This window comes from Notamacropus eugenii, chromosome 2 (genome assembly GCF_028372415.1).
Source record: "Notamacropus eugenii isolate mMacEug1 chromosome 2, mMacEug1.pri_v2, whole genome shotgun sequence".
Classification (NCBI taxonomy): Eukaryota; Metazoa; Chordata; class Mammalia; order Diprotodontia; family Macropodidae; genus Notamacropus; species Notamacropus eugenii.
In genome coordinates this window covers 354209251-354226461 of record NC_092873.1, presented here as the reverse complement: position 1 = coordinate 354226461, position 17211 = coordinate 354209251, and the positions used below count along the sequence as shown (strand labels likewise).

Here is a 17211-nt window from a genome sequence, read left to right as displayed (position 1 = left end):
CTGGCCGGGAAGAAAGGAGCCCTAACAGAAGGTGCCGCCACCGGGAGCCGAGGACTGGGGGTGCGGGGAAGCCTGGGAACTTCCCCGCCTTACTCCCCAGCCGCTTTGTTTCCCCAGCCTCTGAGCTCTTGGCTTCTCCAGGGGGGCTCCAGTCTGGGCTGGGGTGAAGGCGGCCAGAGGAAGGTTTCCTTCTTCCCCCTTCCGGGGCGTTGCATCATGCCCCGCTCCCCTGACCGGGTGACTGTCTACGCCAGGACTAGCAGAGGACCCAGGAGTCCGGTGGCGGGGCTGAACGCGTGAGCAGACGAAAGAAAGGGCAAGAAAACGAGTCTCGGAGATTGCTGGGGAGCCGGCGGGGGACGCCCCAAAGAAGAGACCTCCCGTCGAAGGGGGGCAATGTTCTCCTTTTCTGCGGGGCCTTGGGGAAGCGTGGGTACCAGGCCAGTGAGAAGAGGATCCTCCCTGTGGGTGACCCTCCAGGCCTCCTCATGGAGACCCTATGCCCTGCGTCCCGGCCAGCCGTCCAGGCCGCCCCCCGGGTATCTCCGTGCTCCCCTACACCCCGGAAACCACGCCGGGGTCCCCAAGAATTCTCTCCTCTTTGCCTGCGCGCCCTTGCCTTCTGCGCCCTTGCCAAGCTGCGGGCCCCCCAACTGGGCCTCGTCCGCGGGCTGGAGGGAGTGGCCGGGGACAGTTGTTTGGGGGAGCTGGGGCCGCGGGCGTCAGTTCTCATGGGCCCTCTTTGCGGGGCCAGCCGGGCCCGGGAAAGCCTAAAGTGGTTGCCGGCTAAGCCCGGCACGTCTGCGGGCTATTCTAGCGATTCGGATTCGACCAGAGCCGGCGACTTCTCAGACGGCGAGGACTTGGGAGCCCGAGTGCAGAGTTGCAGCAGCGAAGAGGAGGAAGATCGTGGACAGCCGAGTATTTGCTTTCGCAGGGCCGCTCTAGCCTGCCCAGCTCTTCCCTCACTTCGGGATTCCCCGTCTTTTCCTGCCCAATCCACCCCTAGCTTAGTCCCACAGATCAGTACCTCGTCCATCACCACCGCCATTCTGCCCCCGGCGTCCAGTCCCCAGTTGCTGCCTCCTCCCCTGATGCCTTCGGACCCCCAGATTGCCCAGCGGGAGCTGGGAGCCCCGAGAGTAGAGTCCCAGCAGTTGCCTCTTAGCCAGAGAGACGAGGTCAAAGCTGCCTCCCCCGAGGACATTTCACCCTCTGTGCCCTCTGAGACCTCAGACCCTAGCCCCGAGACTGCTTTGGCCAGTGGAGCTCCAGCCCCCTCGGATGATCCCCGGAGGGAACATTTCGATCGCTTAATTCGCCAGTCGAAACTCTGGTGTTACGCGAAAGGCTTCGTGCTGGACGGGCCGAGTTTGCGAAGAGTATCTGACCGTCCAGTCTCGTCCCCAACGAAAGCCCAGTCTGGGAGACCGGTAAAGAAACGCCGGCGGCCCGTAGCTCCCCAGCGCTGCGCCCAGGTTCGCCGTCCCCCAGCGTCGCTCCCGACCAAAAGCTCCTTCAACCTCCTAGCCAGCTTCCCCTGTCCTCCAGCTCTGGTGGTGGGGGAAGACGGGGACCTGAGGCCCGCATCCTCACTAAGGCTTTGTGGCTCCTCCCGACCGCCCCCGGCCCACCCGCTGTGGAGATGGCAGCTCGGAGGACCCGCTATCCCCGAACCTCCCAGTCTTAAATTCTGGGGGCGCAAACTGGACAGGCTCTGAATGGGGAGGAGTTCCCCACATTCTTTTCTTAAAGCGGGGAAGTTGCAGGGGTCTGTCCATTTGGAGAGATGAGCAGAGAACCCTACATAACATGCTCCTCCAAACTCCTACTCTTCGCTGGGTATCTCCAAGGGTGGCAGGGAGCCTGGTGGAGTCAAGGTGAAGTACCCAGCCAGCTATCTCTCCTACCCCACCCCAGCGACACCTCATTGTCAGGGGAGAGGAAAATAAGCCCGAACTGGCACGCAGAGTGTAGCTCCAGCTTTGGGCTCTTCTTTCTGGTTTTTAAGGGGATGGGGTGCGGGGGACCGCCTCGGGAAACCAGCTCGGCGTTGTTTAAAGAAAAGACCCCGGGAATGAAGAAAACACTTCTGTTCCAGTGAGAGAACAGAATGGGGCGGGGGTCGGAGAAGCAATCTGTTGTTAGAGGTGACGGAAGGGGGATCGATCCCCTGCCTACCCTCCTCCAATTCGGGGACTCCTGGCACTTTAACTGCCCGCATCCTTTCCCCTCCCTCTCCTTCCCAGGTTTTTTCTCTTCCTCCAACCCCCATTGGACAAAAGTAGCAAAACTCTGTAACAGCCGGTTTGGGGAATTGGGAGGCCTACACCTCTTCATCTCCTCCCCTAACCTTCAGCTTAACAATACTGGTGACCCCAACCAGAGAGACCCTCTTTCTTTCCAGCAACCATTCCCTGCCTCCTCCTACATCTGTTTTTTGTTTTTCCCCATCATCACTGTTTTCCTTTTCCTTTGGGGGATTTCTCAAAGTAGGGAAGGGGGGAGGTTGCTTGGGAAGCTAGGTCTCCCTCTCCCTTCCCCCTCCAATCCTGGAGTGTATGTGGCAATGGGGGGGGGGGGTGTCAAAGGGAATTGGAAAAGATTGGAAAAACAAACTGGGCGGGGGCTAGGCTCTACTTCTGAAGGGGAGGGGGAAGAAGCCCCCTCCCTCCCCAATCTGCTGACTTTGAGGAGGGGGTGAGAGGTTGTCTCAGGGAAAGCAATGGATGGATGAAGAAATCAATAAAATCTAGACCAAACGAGTTGCCTTTCGAGCTTCCTATGCACAGGTTTCTCTACTTGGAGCTGGGTGGGTCAGGCCCAGCCTGGAGTTGGGGATGGGGGTGGGAGCGGTGGTGGTGGTGGTGACATACAGAACCAAGCAGCTCTTGAGGGAGAAAATGGGAGAGACCTTTGCTAGGCAAATTGGGAATAAGTGGTTGATTGTTTCCAAATGCTTGGAATAGTGAAGGTTGGAGGGTGAAGGGAGATCTCGTTAAAGCAAACAGAAAAGACTCCTCTGCCTGCTCCCTTAGCCGAGTAGTCAGAAAAGGGCACTTGGGGGGTATTTAGCTGGTTGTCAGAGATCTCTTGATGGATCAGAGGAGGGAGGAGCTCAGGGATTAGGTTTGGGGTCAGAGGCTCTATTTACACAGAAAAGGGAAAGTGGAGAGATAAGCCAGATCTGTTCGGTTACCCCCCCCCATCTACATGGGGACCACTTATCCCCCTGAATTCTACCAACTAGAGGATGGGAAGAAGAAAATAGGGTCTTCGAGGCAAAGAAGAACCTACTGAGCCAGTGAGAGGGGATTGCCTCCACCTTGGCTCTGGTTGGCATTTTAGTGTGGCAGTGGGTAAGGTCTAACTCCACAAATCCAAAATTCTGGGTCCTCAGTGTTGGACTGAATTCACTGATTCACCTTGCTCCTTCTCCAAAGAGTGAATTAGGGGCACCAGTCTTTTTTTTTTTTTTTTCAAAAAAGAAATTGCAGGTTGGGTTCTTTGGCAGTGATGGGGCAGGTTGTAGTTGAAAGTGCCTTCACCCATTTTTCTAGCAGAAGAAACTTGGGGAAGGGTTCCCCATCTCCACTTACTTATGAGTGGGACAGAGAAGGGACTCTTGGAAAACTATCTTGGGCCACAAAGGATTTCTTGTTTTAAAAAAAATCTGTAGCTCTCTTTTCCTCTGTTTCTTTTTTGTTGTTGGGGGTGAGTAGTGGCTAGGCATAGTTCTCCCTTCAACATCTGGCCCTATGAACCCTAGTGACCTCCTCCTAACCAGCTGTGTTTTGGAGGAGGAGAGATATGGCGTTGGAGGAGGGGGAGAAAAGGAAAACAGCCAACTGCTGATTTTCTTTTGGAATGACTACCTTTGGGGGGGGGAGGTTGGTGACAAAGAGGGAAGAGGGATGAGGGAGAAATGGGAAAAGAAGTAATTGAAGAGAATGGAAGTAGGGGAGAAAAAGAGGTAAGCTGGGAGAGACAAAAGCAGGGGGAATTGAGAGCTAAAGGTGAAGGAATGCTGTTAAGAAAAGGGGAGAAGGAGAAAGGTGAAGAGGGGTGGGTTGTGGAGGGGGGATGGGGGCTAACCTTCTTTCACTTGGTAATGTGGCCTGTGTCACAAAGCTCTCTCAGCCCACCAGAAGTAACAGGAGATGGGGGATGGGGATGGGGGAAGGGTGGATTAAGGAAAGAAATACTCATTTCAAACTCTTTCCTCAGAGGAGCTGAGAGTCAGTCCCATTAATTGGGCTCCTAGGCTCCCTAGAGGAAAAGGGTGGGTGAAGTAAAAGAGATAATGGTGAGGAGGGGAGAGAACTCTACGTGAGTTTAAATACAGCACTACAAATACCTTTCAATCTGCTTGGGGAGAATCACTGAATACATTATGGGGCTTGGGGAAACAGGAAAGGTGTGTGTGTATGCATATTTTGGGGAGGGTTGTTGGGGGAGGATGGAACATTTCAAACATTGGGGGCCACCAATCTGCTTGAATTCTTAACAGCCAAGTGAGGGAGTAGAGAAAATCAGATGCTCTCCTATTAGGACTTAAAGTCTTGGATGAAATTGTTCCTTTTTTTTTCCCTAAAAGTTGAGCTCCAACTGTAGAGCCACTCCAAATAGTCACAAACATAATAGCCTAAGAAGAAAAGATCCATAACCATGTGAAACAATCCCACACCACAGGAGGGAACCAGAGCTGTCCGGCAAGTTCTTTATGTGTGTGTTGATCTAGGTCTTAATGTCACAGCACCTCTGTTTGCATGTGTAATGAATAAGGCAGTGCTACCATGAATGTATCCTTGTGCCTACTCTTTGGGTATTGGGTTGACTCTCTGTCTTTCTTCATCTCTGGTTTCTGTGTATTATTAGTTAGTTCATTGTGACTCTCCATGTCTTTCTCTTAGGCAGGTAGCTAAGTGGTGAAGTAGTTGAGTCCTGGGCCTGTATTCAGGAAGACTTTCATTCAAACCTTAGTGCTGGGTGACCCTCCACAAGTTACTTAACGTCAGTTTTTTCATTTGCCAAATGAGGATAATAGTAACAGCTACCTCCTAGAGTTGTTGTGAAGATCACACCAGATAATGTAAGGGTCCTGGCACCTAGTAAGTGTTATGTAAATGTTAATTACTATCTGCAAGATGAATTCCAATGTGGCCTCAGGTCCTTATTAGCTTTGTGATTCTGAACAAGTCAACTTTACTTCTGTTTGTCTCAGTTTCCTCAACTATAAAATGAGGAGCATAATAGCATCTTCCTCTCCGGGTTCTTGTAAAGATTAAGTGAGATAAGATTTGTAAAATGCTTAGCGTAGTACTTGGTCCATAATAGGCACTGCATTAATACATATTCCTTTCCCGTTGTCTCCCTGTTGTCTACCCTTCTCTCCCTGTTTCTTGTTTTCTGTGCCTGCTATAGAAAGAGCTTATTAAATGCTTTCTCTACCCATTTCTGCCTCTGTCTGTCTCTTTCTTCTCTTTTTCACGTTGGCATTGATTTGGACACGTGACTTCTTAGGTGATATTTTTTCAGCAAACATTTATTTCGTCATGTTTTCTTTTGTATTCAGAGGCTTTCCCACAGTAGGAAGGGAACTACTTTATCAGTTCAGGTCTCCTGCTGTACCTTGGAAGTAATGAACTGTGTTTTCTCGCCTTCCTTGTTAAAAAAAAAAAAAGGCACAGGAGTCCCCACCCTGCTTCTCTTCTCTTATCCCCACCCTCACATCCCCTGCTGAATATCCAGAGATCTCTCTAGTCAGAGCTGGTCCAACACCTGGCTTCTCTTCCCTCCCCCCTCCTCCTGTTCCCTCCTTTCCTCTAATCCCCCATCCCCTGGGACCACTCCCTCTATCTCCTTTCTCCACCTCAGTGTCTGGGTCTCCCTTGTCTCTTTTTACTTATTTCACATTTAAATCCCAGATCACAGCTCTGGCAGAGATATACAAGGTCTTATTATTATGACGGGTAACATTGGATTGCGCCTTATCTTTATTTAAAACATAATACGCAATTTAGTTTGCTATGAGACGGAGCATTCGGCTTATAGCTCCGATGTAGTCCTAAGGCTGTCCACTAGATGGCAGATTTTCGCCAGAGCCAGAGCCAGAGCCAGATTGCTTGAAAGATGCTGATTCCCGATTTGGACAGCGTTAATGAACCAATATTTACAATATTGAAGGTTCACTATTCACATGGCAATTTGCTCCTCATCTTCTAGGACCTCATAATCTAATCAAGGAGCTAAGACATCCAGTATCTACTTTAGAGTCTTACCTTCTCCATTCACGTATCAAGTGACTGATCAAGACACCACCTTCTATGAGATCTAGCATTCACATTTATAAGGGGGAATGGATGCTTACTGTGGTTGTCAATGGCTCCCCCTCCCACTCCCTCCCTCCTCACTGCAGGCTGCATGTTTGAGATGCACACTAATCTGCCACATTGATGGTTTAAAAGTGGTAGACATTTGTGAGTCTGGGCGCCCTGCTAGAAATGGGACAAAGTCTGCCAAGGCTGTAGCTGGGCAGGAAGTTGAATTCTGTCTTCTTAAGGTTCCTTCCACCTGTCAGGTCAATTTTTATGGTTGGGATCTAGATGAAAGTTGTGGTCATAGTTCTAGTGTGTTTGATCAGAGACTGAAGTAGAAATCATACCACTCACTTTTCCCGACTCTCCTAATCTGTTCCTCATTCTCTCTCATCTGTGTTTTCTTGTTTACCATACTCTCCTCTTTCTGCAATAGTCTCCCCTTTCCACTGTCCCCCACTCTCTTCCTCTCTCTCTGGCCTCTAGTTTTTCTCCTCTCAGGTCCAATGTCTTTCTTGTCTCTATTTCAGTCTCTCCTTTATCTGTTCCCGAGTTCCTCCACTCAATCTCCTTTTCCTTCTCTCTCAGTTTCTCTCACTATCTCCCTCTCTTTCCCCCTCTCTGTTTGTGTCTCCCTCCCCGCTTCTCTCTGTCACCCTTCTTCCTCTTTCCCTCACTCTCTTCCTCCCCTTCTCTCTCCCCCACAGTTTCTTCTTTCTCTCTGTCCCATTTTTCCTGTCTTCTCTCTATCCCAGTCTCTTTCTTCTCTTTCCATCAGTTATCCTTTGTATCTGATCTTCCTTCTCTGATCCCCATCTCCTCTCCATTCAGTTTTCCTGCCTTTTCCATTCTCTTCCTTTCTTTTTTCCCCCTCAGCTTCCTATCTTTCTATCACAAATTTTTCTCCTCTCTATTACTTTTTCTTCTCCCTGGCCCTCAGTCTCTCTCCTTCTTCTCTTACCTAGTCTCTCTTTGTATTTGTCCCTTAGAACCCCCTCTTTTTGACCCCTAATCTCCTCTTCCCTCTGTTTTTTAATCCACCTTCTCTCTGTACCACTCCTTTCTCTTTCCTTCAGTCTTTCTTTTTCCTTCCTTTCTTCTACCTTCCTTCTTCCTTTTTTTCTCTTCTCTGTTCCTTATTCTCCTCTTTTCTCTGACTCTTAATTTCTCTAATCTCTGTTCTAGACTCTTTTCTTAGTTTCTCCTTTTATCTGTTCTTTAGGCTTCTCTCTCAATCTCCCTTTCCTTCTATCCTTCAGTTTCCCTCTCTTTCTGTCCTGGTCTTTTTCTTCCCTCTCTTCTCTTTAGACCTGTTTCTTCCCTTTCCCCCATGTTTCCCTTCTTTGTTTCATTCCCTATTTTTGTTTCTCAGAATCTTCTCTACACCTCAATTACTCTTTTCTTCTGTCCCTCAGTTTCCTTTTCTTTCTCTGTCTCAGCCTTTCTCTTCTCATATTCTCAACCCCAATCCTCTCTCTGGTCTTCAGTCTTTTTCCTTTTTTTTTTTTGTCACATGATTTATCCTTTCTTCGGTCTCTCAATCTCCTTCTCTCTCTCTGGACTGTAATCTCTTTCCTTTCTTTCTGGTCCTGAGTTTTTTATATTTTCTGTCTCATTCCCTATCCTTTCTCTTTCCTTTCTCTCTCCCTCAGTACCCCCTTTTACCTGTATGTTACTCTCCTGTCTTTGTCCTTTCTGCTCTCTTTCTCTCTGTCCCTTCGTTTTCCATCACTATGCCTGCCTCTAAGTATTTCCTTTATTTGTTCCTCACTGTCATTTCTTTGTCTTTCTATTTTCTCCTTTTCTCTCTATCCCTCACTTCTTGCTCAGTCTTCTAATTTACTTCTTATCTCTTTCCCAAGCTCTTTCCTCTGAATCTCCTCTTTCCTTCTCTCCCTCAGTCTCACCTTCTCTTTTTCCCCTTCTCCCTTGGTCTTGTCTTCTTGCCTTTTTGTACACTGCGCTTTCTTCCTTCTTCTTAGTCTGTGTCTTAATTTCTTTCCCTGTGCTAAAATGCTTCCTGGGAATGGGATGAGATGGGCTACTGGAATAGGGATGGATGGTTTACAATGGGAGGAGCTTAGAGGCTTGGTGTGTTTCTCTTCCTAGTCAGTAGTCAGCAACAGGCATAATAAAGCACCACCGAAATGAGATGTCATGGAAACAGGAGGGAAAACCTCCCCCTCCTCCCCAGTCTCCCACTCTGTGAGATACAGTGGAAATCTTTGGGGATACAAGCCCCCTTGTAATTCTATAAGGGAATATAAGGAGTAGGATGGAGGATGAGATTTGGAGATTGTGCTGGGCTTTGGGAATATTTCTTGTGTTTCCCATTATCTAGGGCTCTTTATCCCCAGAGGCCTGAGAAGTGCTGAGCCCTAGCCTTGAGAGAGAATGACAGGCATTTTCTGATGTTCAAATGTGTTTCAGTGTTTTTGGGGATGGGGACGAGGGCCAGTGGGGATGGGGGTGGGGCTCAAGAGAGTGAGTTGCCTCCAGGGAGGAATTGAATGTCTGTGTAAATGTCTCAGTTGTGTAGGCTGCTGTGTGTGTGTGTGTGTGTGTGTATGTTTGTGAGTGTGTGTACCTACACCCATGTGTATTTGTATGTGTGTATATTTGGAGATGGAGGTGTCTTGGGGAGCAGCTGAGTGGGTGTGTGTCCATGTGTGTGTGTGTGTGTGTGTGTGTGTACATGTGTTCTTTCTGCATTAAGGTGAAATCTGGATCAGCACCCAGAGAGGTTTGGGGGAATTAAGCATCCCATCAGTTCTTCAGCACTGACAGGAAAGGGAGAGATTTGAAGAAGAGTTCTTGGGCTCTTCCAGAAGCCTCTGCGGCTGATCAGAGTACCTGTAGAACTCCTCCAACAATGGGGAAAGATGTCAGGAATGGAGAAGAGAATCCCAATGAATGGATTAGTTAAGCTAATCCCTAAGGAGGGAGGAAAGCGGGGCCAGAGCACCAGGCAGCCCAAGGGGTGCTCTTCTCACTCCCACTAGAGGGCAGCCAGTCACTAGGGACGCCCATTTATATTTCCCATCCCCACCCCTCCAGAAAGGCAGCTGTTATTCATGGGGCTCACTTGCTGTGGCCAGCTCAGAATAGGACAGAGCCTAATGCCTGCCCCTGGGCCTCTGTTGGTCTCTGGCCCAGCTGGTAGCTAGAGGGCATAATGAATAGAATGCTGACTTGGGAGTCCTGAAGAAGAGTTTAGCTCCTGCTTCAGACCCTAGTTCTGTGACTCTGGGCAATCACACAATGTCTTTTAGCCTCAGTTGCCTCATCAGTAAAATGGGGACGATAATAGCACCTCTATCACAAGGTTGTGAGACTCAAATGAGATAATTTTTACAAAGTGCTTTGCAAATCTTAAAGCACTACACAGCAACGACAATAGCTAGCATTTATATGGCACTTTAAGGTTTGAACAAATGTTTTACAAATATCATCTCATCTAATCCTCATGACAAACTTGAGGAGGTAATTGTTATCTCTCCTTTACAGATGAAGAAATGAGGCAAACAGAATTCAGTGACTTGCCCAGGGTCACACAGTTTATAAATGTCTAAGGTGAGATTTGAACTTGGGTCTTTATGATTTCAGTGGGTGGTGGTGGTGGAGGAGGAGGAAGAGGAGGAGAAGGAGAAGGAGAAGAAGGAGGAGGAGGAGGAGGAGGAGGAGGAGGAGGAGGAGGAGGAGGAGGAGGAGGAGGAGAAGAAGAAGAAGAAGAAGAAGAAGAAGAAGAAGAAGAAGGAGAAGAAGAAGGAGAAGAAGAAGAAAGAAGAAGGAGAAGAAGAAGAAGAAGAATTCCAGTTCATTCCCCTTCAAGGCACCAGGAAATGGCAATGAAAGCAGGGTCAGGAGAAGACAAATTTCTTTTCCATCCACCTGAACTCAACTGGAGGGTGGGTGAGGGATATTTGAGGAGGACCATGTGTCTAAAACTGGAAGGGGTGTGTGTGTGTGTGTGTGTGTGTGTGTGTGTGTGTGTGGTATATGTGTATGTATATGTGGCACTCAGGGGGCACAGAGAAGCCCTTCTCTTAACTACTGTTATTCCATCAGAATTCCACAGCATCTCCTTCTCTCTCTGTTCCTCTTTTGCTTCCATCTTGGAGAACAGGAAGGAGTTCACCTTTGGTTAGGTAGGAAGTTGGAAGATTCCCTGGTGAGATGGGGAGGGTCTTGGTGTGATCTCTATCATGTCTCCATTCCTGCAGGATGTGATAAGCAATTTGGGAACAAGTCACATAGATGAGACTTTCTTAATGGGGCCTGTCCTTGGGGTCTGATGGGGAACCTTTCTCTCTGCTTTCCCTTTTTCTAGACATGGCCAAAGGATATTCTGTTATTACACGGAGTATATGTATGGGAGGTTTGTGGGGTATGGGAGAGAAATACTGGGAGGGTGTACAGTTCTAAGGCAGGATTAGGGAGGGAGGGCATCCCATTCCAGGGATCCCCATTCTTTTGGAGATCTAGCTTTTTATGTTCTGTCAGGGAGATGTTGACTCATTCATATCCCATATCTGATCTCTGGATCTTTGGTCTTAATTAGGGGTGGCATCTGAGATACCACTGACCCCATTTGGAAGGACAGGATGAATGGGTATGGGGCTTGGGAACAGCAAATTCTGCTCAAGTTGGATGCCAGCCTCCAATCCCCTACCAGGCAGGAATGGTTTTCTTGCTTGTACCCGGGCCCTGTGCCCACTCTGCCTTCCGCTTCCCACCTCCTCCCTCTCATCAGCTGCAGCAGCAGCACCTTCTCTTAGAGCCAACCCTGGACCTAGCCAAGTTCTACTCAGCCTACAGTTATGCTCACAGCAGCCCCAGAATGAGCCCCCCTGCTGTCTCCTAGCTCCCATGAGCCCCTGCCCACTGTCCTCACTGCAGAACCTATCCTTTGTCTATTCTGACTTCTATAGTCCACCAACTTCTCTGGGAGTCTGTCAGTTTGGGGAGGGGTCTACCATGGGATAAGGAATGCATGTGTGCCTCTGTCTTACCAATGGGGAAACTGACGTAGAGGGGTCAGTCTGGAACCCTCTGGGTCGACACCACTGAGGAGTCTCTCTGGGCTCTGAGCCTTATCTCATTAAACCTTTCTGTGCAAGGTTTCAATTGGGATGGGAGTAGGAATTTTATTTGTCTTGGCCAACTCTGCATGGTGTCTCTGTCTGGGCCCTCTCTGGGTTCAGGGGTCCCTCTCTGAATATTCCTTACATCTTCTCTCCCATTTCCCACATTTTCTTATGTCTCCCTTGTCTCCACTGTCCTAAGGGTCTCTTCTAATTTTGTTCCCCTTTGTGTCTTTCTGGCCTCCAATCCCCAGTGTCCCCATAGTTTGCTCCCCTTTCTCTAACTTAAAATAGATTTCCCCCTTTCTCTGAGTTTTGTCCCAAGGCAAAGACTCCTTTCTCTCTTCTGACCACCTGATAGGAACCTGGCTCTGCTTTAGCTCATTCCAGCTCAGCTTCCTCCTGGAGGTTTGTGGCTTTTCTCTTTCCAGGAGTCATCTCCCTATTCATTTGCTGATCCAATCCATTTCTTTAAAAAAAAAACTATCTTATTTTGAGGTCTCAATTCTCTCCCTCCGCCTCCCCCCACAACCCGACAAAGCAAGAAAACTAGTCAGTTTTAATATCCGGATATTCCTGTTATTTATATCATACACACACATATATAATGACTATCCTATGTATGACATATGTAAGTCTAAATGTCTATATAGATAAATATCTATGTATATTTGTGTATATACACACACATATATGTGTGTATATATATATATATATATATATATATATATATATATATATATATATATATATATCTCATCATCCCTCTCAACATCGTGCCTCACGTTTTTATAGGTTCTGATCACACAGTCTGTCGCTTCTTGAGGCAATGTCTCGATTTGCATGTTTAATATTTCATCTAAAAGTAGGCTCCTGATCCCTTAGTAGTATTAGGAAGGAAGATATCTGTTCCCCTTATTGTTCTGCCTACGAAGTGGGTAGGCAGGTAAAAGAGGTGAGGACAGGGTCACCTTATTGTCTTGGTTCTGGCCTCAGAGCTTCTTCTTGGCCTCTGGGAGAGGTCTAATAGCATGGGAAATTATGTATGGTTCCTGCTTCCCCCTTTCTCCTTCTTCTCTACCTCTTCAGTGAGGTGGATAGAGCACTATGCTTGAATCAGGAAGATTTGAGTTCAAATCTGCATCAGACCCTTACTAGCTGAGTGATCCTGGGCAAGTCACTTACCTCTGTCTCAGTTTCTTCAACTATAAAGTGAGGCTAATAGCACTCACTGCACGGGATTGATGTGAGAATTAAATGAGATAATATTACTGTTCAAACTACCAAAATTATTTTATAGAGCTAGAAAAAATAATAAAATTCATCTGGAAGAACAAAAGGTTCAGAATATCAAGGGAATTAATGAAAAGAAATGCTAGGGAAGATGTACTAGCCATCAGATCTTAAATTGAATCATACAGCAGAAATCATGAAAACCACTTGGTCACGGTCATGGTCGAGAAATGGAGAGGTGGATCAGTGGAATAGGTTAGATACACAGTAGTCAATGACTATAGTAATCTAATGTTTGATAAACCCAAAGACCCCAGCTTCTGGAAAAAGAAGTCACTGTCAAAAACTGCTGGGAAAACTGGAAAAATAGTATGACAGAAACTGGGGATAGACCAATATCTTATACCTTATGCCAAAAGAAAGTCCAAATGGGTACATGATTTATATATAAAGGCTTATACTATGAGATAATATCCATAAAAAGCACATTGCCTAGCCTGTAGTAAGCACTGTATAGATGTTTTTTCTCTTTCCCCTCTGCCCCCCTACCTTTTACTAAAACACAGAGATGGTGAACGGCTTCCTCGCATTCACACAGCAAGTGACGGAGAGAGTTAGGATTCAGACTTGCCTTTTTTGGTTTATCTACTCAGTAGTCTTCCTCTGCCTTTTGCTACTTAAACCCTTCCAATTAACCCTAAGACCTTGGGATTTTCCATCACAGTATATTATTTTTAAGAAAAAGAAGAAGAAGAAGAAGAACAAAAATTCAGCAAAAGTAGTCAATATATCAAAAAAGTATGAAAATATGTGCAATGTTCCCCATTGCCTACCCTCATGGACCTCCCATCTCTGCAAAGGAATTGGGGATGGTGTCTTCTTATATTTCTTCTTTGGGCTCATGCTTATTTTTTGTAATTCTGTAGCCAAAAGTGGCCTCCTTTGTCAATAAATCCAATAGCAATTTTTATTTCCTGTTCTCAGCCTCTTTGATCACTCTGCATCATCTGAAATGATTGGTCACTTCCATACCTGGATTTTGGTGCTTGGCCCCCTCCCTTCTCCCCTGCCCCTCCCAACCATCCCTTCTCTGTCTCCTTTGTTGAGTCTTTTTCATCTTCTCCTCATCTTTAAAAAGGGATGTTCTTCAAGGTTCTATTCTTGGCCCTATTCTGTCCCCTCAGATGCTTTTTTTTCTATCCCGGCTTCATTTCTCACCTGTATGTGCTTGGTACATAGTCCCATAATACACACTTATTGATTGAATTCCAAATCCAAGCGACATACTTTCACTTTCAATTTCTCTTAGTTCATCTTTTATTTCCAATTGCCTTCTCTATATCTTCCCCTAAAAGTCCCACTAAACATCTTAAGTTGGCCTGTACAAAAAGGAATTATCCTCCAAAATCTGGCTCCTATCCCTAAAATCTTTATTTCTGTTGATGGTTAACAACTATCCTGTTAAGAGAGCTACAATGAAGACTTTATCACTGACCAAAACAGTTTGAGAGGGAAGGGTCACCTTATCTTTCTATGGGTGTAGTTATGCCTGCAGAGGGGGCAGTCCAGCCCCAAGCCCTTCTATGGGGAGGGAGAAATCAGAGGGAAGAGGTTGGCATTGGGGAGGAAGGCACTGTTTGCCCTCATTAGTTACTGTTCTTTCTCCTAGTCACAGGGTCATAGATTAGACTCATCTGGGACACTGGATAGCTTTTTATCAGGTAGCACCATGGATAAAGAGTTGGTACTGGAATCAGGAAGTCCTGAGTTCAAATTTGGCTTCAGGCCCTTATTGGCTGTGTGATCCTGGGCAAGTCACTTAACCTGTTTCTTCAACTGTAAAATAGGGGTAATAATAGCACCTACCTTAGGTGCTATTGTAAGGATGAGATATTTGTAAAGTGTATGGCACATAGTAGTTGCTTAATAAATCCTATTTCCCTTCTTCTGGTCTAATTGACCTCCTCCCCCCATTTTACAGATGAGGAAACAGGACCAGGGAGTTTAATGACCAGGTTGATTAAGGAACCAGATCTCTTACCTTCTTGAATCCTTGGATTCATGTTTGACCTTTCCCCTCCCTTTCACCACCTTAATCCAGTAATTTGTCATGTTCTGTTGACCCTGCATTCATCCTGTCTTTATTATCTGTCTTCTCCTTTTCCCTTCCACTTAAGTTAACCTCAGTACAGGTCTTCACCTCTTCTTGCATGGACTGCTTTAAGGACCCCAGAAAGATCTTGTCTTCAGTTTCTTTTCTCTCCACATTTCAGACTGCATCCCAAGTAATCATCCCAATACACCACTCTTTTCAATCACTTCTTTGTTAAAAAACCTTTACTGGTCCCTCACTAATTACAAAATTAAGTATAAACTCCTGATCTTACCATTTAAGGCTCTTAATGTGGCTTCAAACTATCTTTGTAGTCATATCTCATTCTCTTTCCCTGCATATAAATTTCTCTTCTAGTCAAAATGGCCTAATTTCTGCCCCTGCCCAGAACCATGCTCATTTTGTCTTCTTCAGTTTCCCCACTCCTCAACTCATATGAGTCCTCTACCCCACTCCACACCCTGAAGTTCCCATCTTCCTTCAAGGTCCAACTCACATGCTACCTCCTCTATCTTATCCATCTGGTCCCATGCCCTCCTAGCTAAAAGTGTTAGAACACTGGGCTTGGAGTCAAGAAGCTCTGAGTTCAAATCCTGCTTCATACTCTTACTAGCTGTGTGATCCTGGGATGGGTTATTTCACCTCTATAGGCATCAATTTCCTTCAATGTCAAAATAGAGATTATAAGAGCAACTACTTCAAGGGTTATTGTGAGGATCAAGTGAGATAATATCTGTAAAGTGCTCAGCACATAGTAGGCATTAAATAAATGTGTCTTCCTTTCCCTCCATTTCTCATAGCACCTTGTTGGTCCTCTACATATAGTAAAATATAGTATCCCTGGATTTGGAGTCAAAGACCTGGGCTCAAATCCAGTTCTTTCACTTTTAGGGTAACTGTAGCTGACAGATAAAGCATTTATCAAGCACTTACTATATGCTGGACACTGGGGATACCAAACAAGTCAGTTCTTATTCTTAAGCACCTTTCCTTCTAATGGAAGAAGACAAAACATAAAGGGGTGATGGAAAGTGGGAATGTGTGTGGGGTAAGAAGGCTGCTGGTGAGCAGAGAGTTCTGGAAGTGAGTTGAACTGGATAAGAAGATCTTAGGCCAGTTATCTCTGGACTTCAACTTCTCTTCTGTGAGACAAAGGGTTAGACTAGATGACCTCTTAGGTCAGGGATGGGGAGCCTTCAGCCTTGAGGTCACATGTGGCTCTCTAGATCCTTCAGCATGACCCTTTGACTATATCCAAACTTTAAAGTTTGAATATCTATTTCCTGAGGGCATAAATTATGTTATTTTTCCTCTGTGTATATCCCCTAGTGCCCTGCCCATAGTAGGTATTTAATAAATACATTGAACAGTAAATAAATGATCAACAAAAATGAGTAGGACTGTTCTTCAGTTGGTGGGGAAAGGGGAGGAGGCAGAAGAATGAGGACAGTATCCTCTGTCTCTGGAACTTTTGAATGATTCTGTTGCTGGGTGTTGATGGTGGTAGGCAGGGTCTCTGTCCTAGTAGCAGATGGAAAAGAATATATAAGATGGTATGTTTGATACGAAAGGGGTGGGGTGAGGGGGCGGGAGTAAGAGACACAAGAGGGGAAAGCCTGTGCTCGGGAGACAGACATAGCTCTTTCATTCCAGCTCCTGGAGGGATAAAATGCCTGATTGTGAGTAGCTCTGAGGGGCCTGGAGGTCAAAGGGAGATGGGACAGACCCATCTACTCCCCCCCAATTCCTCCAAGAGAACAAGATCCCCACACATATCTCTGGTGACTGGAGAGAGGCCAGCACAGAGAGAGTTTCTCTAAGGGAGTCAGGACTTCAGAGTTTTCCCCTGGGATCCCTCCCATCCCAAGGTCCATCCTAAGCTATTTGTGGATTGTGGATTGTGTTTTTTTTTCAGGCCTGGAATTCAAAGGTCAATTTTTGGGTGGGAAGGATGTAAAAGCCCCTAGCTGGATGAATCCCTATATAATATAGCAGGATAGAGGCCATTTGGTCTATCTTTCAATCTCCAGGTCAAATAGCCCAGCTTAAATCAATGGGAGTTGTCTTCTCTGATCTGCCCCAGTGAGAAGTGATCTCAGTTTTTTCATAACACTTTTATTTTAAACTCACCTTATGGCAGCTAGGTGGTTCAGTGTACAGAGTGCCAGGCATGGAGTCAGAGAGACCAATTTTCCTGAGTTAAAATCTGGCCTCAAACACTTACTCACTGTGTGACTCTGGGCAAATCACTTAATTCTATTTGCCTCAGTTTCCTTATCTGTAAAATGAACTGGAGAAGGAAATGGTAAACTGCTCCAATATCTTTGCCAAGAAAACACCAAATAGGGTCACAGAGTCAGATGTGACCGAACAACAAATAACACTTTTATTCAATTTTTTCATTTGAAATGCCTGTGGAAAAAATACCACTTGTGACACTTGGTTCACTCCATGTGGAGTCTTC

At 46.4% G+C, this 17211-nt stretch overlaps 1 protein-coding gene across 1 annotated transcript; it reads left to right on the top strand.

The window, feature by feature from the left end:
• EPOP (elongin BC and polycomb repressive complex 2 associated protein) lies at positions 1-2762 on the top strand. The gene has a single exon (XM_072646244.1). It carries the CDS (start codon positions 489-491, stop codon positions 1719-1721), a length of 1233 nt encoding a protein of 410 aa, XP_072502345.1. The 5' UTR covers positions 1-488; the 3' UTR covers positions 1722-2762.
• The last annotated feature ends 14449 nt before the right edge of the window (positions 2763-17211 follow it).

Coding starts and splice junctions, on each gene's coding strand:
- EPOP (XM_072646244.1), top strand. CDS start 489: ATGGAGACCCTATGCCCTGCGTCCCGGCCAGCCGTCCAGGCCGCCCCC.